General features: G+C 52.7%; 1 protein-coding gene across 1 annotated transcript in view; it reads left to right on the top strand.

Moving 5' to 3' along the window:
• LOC105301776 (synaptotagmin-3) overlaps nucleotides 1-1,977 on the top strand; it is a 10,033-nt gene extending 8,056 nt beyond the window's left edge. Inside the window, exons 4-8 of the mRNA XM_023520145.1 lie at nucleotides 131-251; nucleotides 428-599; nucleotides 700-832; nucleotides 1,212-1,280; nucleotides 1,466-1,977. Of these exons, the coding sequence (XP_023375913.1) occupies nucleotides 131-251; nucleotides 428-599; nucleotides 700-832; nucleotides 1,212-1,277 (492 nt within the window). The 3' untranslated portion in view covers nucleotides 1,278-1,280; nucleotides 1,466-1,977. The remainder of the gene's footprint in view (nucleotides 1-130; nucleotides 252-427; nucleotides 600-699; nucleotides 833-1,211; nucleotides 1,281-1,465) is intronic.
• Nucleotides 1,978-7,222: the final 5,245 nt, after the last annotated feature.

Here is a 7,222-nt window from a genome sequence, read left to right on the forward strand (position 1 = left end):
GGAGACCTGAGTCCTGGATGTCGGGGGAGGGGTGGGGGGGCCGGGGGGCGGGGAGCTGGAGCCTCAAGGTGGAAAGGAAGAGATGGGGAGACTGGACAGGGCATAGCTGAACCCCTTTCTCCAACCACAGGAAAAGGCGGATCTTGGGGAGCTCAACTTCTCACTCTGCTACCTCCCGACGGCGGGGCGCCTCACCGTGACCATCATCAAAGCCTCAAACCTCAAAGCGATGGACCTCACCGGCTTCTCGGGTGGGTTCAGAGCGGGGCGCTGGGGTCTGAGGGTGGAGGATGGGGGGGGCGGACACCCCGGTCTGAGGGCGGAGGGCTGAGGGAGAGAAGGCCGGGGACCCCGAGCTCTGGCCCCAGGGAAGGAGGGGTCTGAGGGAGGACGTAGTCGGGATTCAGCGCTCGCTGCCGGTCCCCAGACCCCTACGTGAAGGCCTCTCTGATCAGCGAGGGGCGGCGGCTCAAGAAGCGGAAAACCTCCATCAAGAAGAACACGCTGAACCCCACGTACAACGAGGCGCTGGTGTTCGACGTGGCCCCCGAGAGCGTGGAGAACGTGGGGCTCAGCATCGCGGTGGTCGACTATGATTGGTGAGAGGTGCCGCCCGGGACGGGGGGGCGGGGCATCGCTGTGTGGGAGGAGGGGCGCCCCTTCCCAGATGCTCACCACCCACGCGCCCCTCACCGCCAGCATTGGGCACAACGAGGTGATCGGCGTGTGCCGCGTGGGCCCCGACGCTGCGGACCCCCACGGCCGCGAGCACTGGGCGGAGATGCTGGCCAACCCCCGCAAGCCCGTGGAGCACTGGCACCCGCTGGTGGAGGTGAGCGCGCCCCGCGCCCCGCGCCCCGGACCGTCTCGGCGTTCGCCCTGTGCACCCCATCTTGCCGGGCTGCGGGTCAGACACCTTGGCTTGAATCCCTCTCTACTCACGGCCCTGTGGCGGCTCCCCAAAGCCCCCAGGACACAGCCTCAGTCCCCCGCACCCCGCACCCCGAGGCCCCGCGCGGCCTCCTCGCTCCTCGCATGCCGTTGACTTTTCTGGACCTCGGTTTCCCCATTTGCCCGACTCTCTTCAGAGTCGAGGGAGAAAAAGCACTATGAATGACTGGTGTCTCGTTCCGATGGTTACGGGTGATCGTTTGGCCTGTCCCCCCACACACACACCCCCACTCCCCAACCTTCTGGATTTCCCACTTCAGGAAAAGACTTTGACCAGCTTCACGAAAGGCAGCAAAGGATTGTCAGAGAAGGAGAACTCAGAGTGAGGGGTGAGGACCCCGGATGCGGATGCGGGGAGAGGGCTGGGGGCCCGGACTCCTGGGTCTGAGGGAGGAGGGGCTGGTGCTCAGCATCATGGAACCGGGACTCCTAGGCCCCTGAGGTGGTCATGGAGCTGCAGCAGGCCACAGGCCGCCCTTTGCCATCGCCGACATCTCCCCGCCTGGTCCCACAGGTCTGGCCGGGGGCCGGGATCGGACCAGGCACCCTCAGGACCCTACCTTCCTGCCCGGACTGTGAATTCATCTCCTCGAAGCCATAACGTCCGAGCTGCGTGGTGCCGGGCGGCCCCGGGCTTGCCCGCCTCCTCCTCCCAAGGGGCGCCAGGGTGGGAGGCAGGGCGGGCTTCGCTCCCCATTTCAGGATTGGGGGCCTCCAGTCTCCACTGCGTCTGTCTCTCCTTCCCTGGGGCTCCCCTTCCAGGCGGGGGCCGTGCATGTCTGGGGCACTCGAGCCCCCAAAACCCTCCGTCTGTCTGTCTCTTTGCTGTTTGTTCAAAACTTGGTGTCCTGACCCTCGTTCTCACCGTGAATGTCACCAGATCGATCCTCTGTGTTCCCCCAGACACACACACACACACACACACACCCGTGTCTACGCCTTCCGTCCGCCACACCCCACGTCTGGCCGATGCCCCCCCACCCACTGCTGCTATCGACACCAGAATAAACACACACATGGGTCTCACTCGACCTGGGGCTCCTGTCCTCTCTGGGCTGGAGCAGCCTGGCTCCGGCCTCAGACAGATGTTCCATCCGCTGGCTGGGTGACCTCTGGCGACTTAATTGATCTCTTTGAGCCTTTGTTTGTAAATGGTACGCTGGCCAGGCCCACTGTGATGACAGGGCAGAGAATGCAACCCAAACTACCATAAGCCACGAGCGGAATCGAAAAACATTCTGTATAGGGCGAGTCTGAGACTCCAGGAGGACTTCAGGCGTGGCTGGATCCAGGTGTCCACGCTTTATTAGCCTCCTTCTCAGGCACGTCTTTACGATGGTAAGAAGATGGCCATTTGGAGCTCCAGGCTTATCATGTTGCATCTGTTATGACGCCTTCGGCTCATAAAACAGAATTCCAGTGGGAAGAGCCGAAGCGATAAGAGATTTCTGTTGTTCCTATAACGAATCTTTCAGACACAGTCCCGGGGTTAGCTCAGCCGCTCGGCGATGCCAGGAAGTGCGTTGGCATCTCTGGGACTTAGCCTGCTGTCCCATCAGGAGTCCAAACTGCCAGCCCCAGCGCCGTGCATTACATTTCTACTGCGTGGCATCTGAAGCAGGAAGCGGGGACCGGGGCCACCCCTTACGTGCTTATCTTCCCGCCCCCCCCAGTAGAATTCTCCTTACTTCTCACGGACAGAACTAGGTTCCGTGGCCACCCCGAGCTAGAGAGCAGTCTGGGGAAGTGCGCACCTGTCATTTCTCGGCTCCCTGGAGTGCGGGCTCTGTCAATGAGACAGCATGGGGGGCGGGGGGGGTGACCGTTGGGTAGGAAATTAATAGGATCTGCTGTAATCACGCTCGGAGCAGGTACTTTCAGAGGAAGCAGAACCGCGGTCTCTTCTCTTTCCTTTTCCTCCTCCTCTTCCTCCTCTCTCTCTCTCTCTCTCTCTCTCTCTCTCTCTCACACACACACACACACACACACACACACACACACACACACTTAGGAAAGGGATTCTGATTGGTTGCACTCGGGTCTTGGATGACCACCTGTGGCCAATCCCGTGTCCGGTTGGCAAGTTTGCTCTTGGGCCCACCCCCTACCCTCCTCCCCTGCTCGTCTCACCCAGGATTGGCTCAAGACCCCTCAAGACCTCATCCCTTCCGTGACTTCATCCCCCCAAAGTCATAATAGTTTTTTAATAGAGACGATAGGGATCCCTTGATGGACAGCCCTGACAGAATCACACGGCAGCGGACGGGGAAAAGTAGATGTCCACTGCGTTCCACCCTTGGCCACTTGGTGTTAATTCACACCTACTTGCCCATAAACACCACTGGAAAAAAATTCTACCATGAAAAACGGTACAGCCAGCGTATTAGTCTATTAGGGCTGCCACAAAAGACCACACACTGGCTGGCTGAAAACAACGGAAATGTATTCTCTCATAGTCCTGGAGGCCAGAAGTCTGAAGTCAAGGTATCAGCAGGGTGGGTTCTGGGACTCCGGGAAAGCACCGGGGCCACGTCCCTCCCCAGCTCCTGGCGGCACGGCAGTCCTCGGCTTGTAGATGCAGCTCTTCGATCTCTGCTGCCACCTTCACCTTGTCTTGTCTCCTGTGTTTCTCTGTCTCAAATCTCCCTCTGCCTTTCTCTTTTCACACTGATTTTTTTTTTTATTGCGCTCTTTCTGGGAGTATATTTGACTCTCTTTTCCCAAAGAGTGAGCAGCACTTTCTAAACCCCAATAAATGTCAACGTTGTAAAGGCACAAGACCATTTGGAAAGCTGGGGGCAGCTTATTAGCATCCACCAGAATTGGCGAGTTAATTTTAGCCCAAGAAATATCCTGCAAATATCCATAAGGAGACAGTCCGTCATGCCCGAGAAACTTATCCTTTAAGTTAATGTCACACGCTACTGGTTTTGGGGGGCGGGCTGCTCGTTTACTCCTCGCAGTGTTCGATGATGCCACTAACTTCAGCGGGAGTTTGTCTGGTACATAGTGAGCTCTGAGGTCAGAGAGCCTAGAATCAAATTCCCCCTCCCCATGTCTTAGCTCTGTGACTGGGCAGAGTCTATCACCTCTCTGTGCCCTAATTTCTTTAACTGTAAGATAAAGACATCGATAATGCCTGCTTCATAAGAATGTGATGCAGATTACATGAATTAATGCACAGGAGCCCCTGGGCACCCTATTCAGCAAATCATAACGTGACTCAACTGTTAGGTATCAATGCTGATGATAATGGTAATTATAATTGCCGATGATTGTCATGTATTATTAGAGTCTATTTGTGCGTTAGGAATCTTAATAATCACTTTACTATTGACTGATCGAATAAATAAGTATCAGCTGCTCAGAAGGGAGCAAGGGTTTCAGAGCAGGAAAATCTGAACAGAATAACCGTTCATCACCAGTTTGCCTTGACTAGGTATAGTTGGTTACTACATGTCTTAGTTTTTTTCTGCCTTTCTCTTGTAAGGACACCTGTCACTGAATTTCGGATTGACCACTCTCGATCCACAATGATCTTATCTAGAGATTCTTAATTACATCTACAGAGACCCTTTTCCCAAATAAGGTGACATCGACAGGTTATGGGGGGTTAGGACATGGACATATTTGGGGGAGGTGTACCATTCAATCCACTAAAGCCCACAGCTACCTTGAAAAACGGTTTATTAGTTTCTTATAAAGTTCAACACAAATTTACCATGTGACTCAGTAATCCTGCTCCCAAGTATTTACCCGTAAGAAAGAAAAGCATATGTCCACACGAATATTCACACCGACCTTGTTCATGAGAGCCCCGATCTAGAAAACCGGAAGCAACTGAAATGTCCACCAGCAGGAACAGATACACTAATGGGGGCTTGTCCGTAGGATGGGACACCACTCAGCGACGGAAAGAATGACCTACTGATACGCATAGCACCACAGCTAAATTTCAAAACTGTGTGTCTTACCAAAGTAGCCAGACACCAAAGAGCACACAAACCGTATGATTCCATCTCTGTGACATTGTAGACAAAGGAACACTAAGCTACAGGGACAGAAATCGGATCAGAGCCGCCTGGGGCTGAGGCCGTGGGGACGGGGAAATGATTACACACGGGCGTGAAAGAAACCTTTGAGGATCATGGAACCGTTCTAGCTCTCGATGGGGGAGGTGGTCACGCACTGTATAATTGTCAAAACTCACTGAAAAGTACGCTTAAAATTGGTGCGTTTTAATTTTTTAATTGTACATTGAAAGACATACATACATAAAATTTACCATCTGAACCCTTTGGAAGTGTACGGTTCCGCAGTGGTAGCCGCGGTCACGTCGTTGTTTTGCAAAGTGGAAACTTTGTACTCATTAAACAACTCCCTGTTCTTCCTTCCTCCCAGGCCCTGACAACCGCCATGCTACTTTCTGTCCCTCTCACTTTGACGACTCTAGGTACCTCATATAAAGAGTGTCTTTCCATTGTTAAGAAGTGTACCACACTAACGCAAGACAATAATAATAGGGATAATTAGGGTACAGGTTTCATCACACGCTATAACCATTCGGGTGTATGGGAACTCTGGACTTTTTGCTCAATTCTGTAAACCTAAAACTGCTAAAACAAAAGTCTATGAAATGTTCTAAAAATCATGGCTAACAGATGTCAGTCTGGCCAAAACGACAGGTGCTACAGGCTTGCGACCTAATCTCTGAAGCAACAGACCATCATTAAATCGAACCTACTTTCAAAGTCTGAATACAAAAAGTAGGGGATTGTCGAAGGCAGTCTTAGAGGCTGCTTATCACAGGATCCTATTATGCCTTTATCCCCTCAAAAAAACAGCTTTACATTCTCCCATATTGTTAACTTTCTAATGCGTTTTCGATAACGGCACGATGGCAAAAAAAATGCAGTAAACAAGCAAGCAAGCAAATAAATCTGTTAATAAACAGGCAAACACATAAATAAGTGAGCGAGAACTCAATTTAGTAAGTCTCTTTAGGTATCTTCAGCATGGGTGAAAAGTGTATGGTTATCGGCACACCCCTCGATGTCCACACTCCTTTCAGATGTGGCCAAGTAGTAAAACGGACTCGCAAGATCTGGAGGATGGAACCAAGGGTTGCAGAGAAAACTAGATAAGAGAAATCGACCCGAGAAAGTAGAAATGTCCACCTGGGTATTTAGTGTAGAAGTATGGAATAAAATAGTGTACTACAGGGACTGCCAGGGTTTGACTCAAAATAAATGTTCTCTTCTGTCTGGACACAGAGCTAAATGTCACTTCCCAGCCTTCCTTTCAGTTAAACATGACCATGTCAGTGCGCATGTAAGGAGAAGGAATGTCTTCCATTTCTGGACCCAGCGCATAAGAACTTCCCAGGTGTTTTACCAAATTCTTTCCCGGTTCTCATTGACTAGGATGCAGGTGAGCAGGGCTTATGTATCGGATGGAGCCTTCCTAATGAGACTCATAACTTTATTTCAGTTAGATGTTATTTTATTTGTTGCTGTTGAAGGGAAGCAGAGTTTGCCACCCCAAAATACGACTTGTTAGGATATTAATTCTTTTAAGCCGGATTAAAATAATTTTAAACCGGATTAAAATAATTTAAGCGGGACCCCATTATAGGGGTCCACAGCTGCAGTAGGTGTCCACTCCGATAGCAGTTTGCACGTGTGGGGGTGATCATGGAGATTAGAAGAGATGATAAGGGTGAATTCCCTCTGCGTATTTAAGTGTTTGAGACCAAGGTCATACATTATTCCCGGGCAGTTTCTCGCTTCCGTCCTATGTACGGTTGTCTAGCCTCGCCGAGGACTTTGCCAGGGCAGAGAGATGTAGCCAATCAAGAGCGACCTGCCGGTGACGTCAGCAGTCACCAAGGCCTCCGAGGGCCGAGCGCGCTGTGGCGCCCCCTGGCGGGGAAGGCGAGGTTGCATCGGAGATTGCCGTTACGCCCCCTGGCGACTCGGGTCACCTTCCAGGGCCCCGTTGCCAGGGCTTGCAGGGAAGGCCCTGCTCAGGAAAGAGCAAAAGTCCCTGAATTCCAGTGCGATCCAGGCACTGCCGAGTCGACAAGCGTCCGATGAGACCAGCGCATCCAGCCCGCCGGCTCACGCGACGCGAGTCTCCAAGGGTCGCAGGGAAAGGACGTGACCCCGCAAAATGCTCCTCGGGGCACGGAACCCAGAAAAGAAACATCCAGAGACAGACTCGGAGGAACAGGTCCGAGGAGACAGAGACCCCCCCCCCCACACACACACAC

The sequence above is a fragment of the Pteropus vampyrus genome, unplaced genomic scaffold (assembly GCF_000151845.1).
Source record: "Pteropus vampyrus isolate Shadow unplaced genomic scaffold, Pvam_2.0 Scaffold250, whole genome shotgun sequence".
Taxonomy (NCBI): domain Eukaryota; kingdom Metazoa; phylum Chordata; class Mammalia; order Chiroptera; family Pteropodidae; genus Pteropus; species Pteropus vampyrus.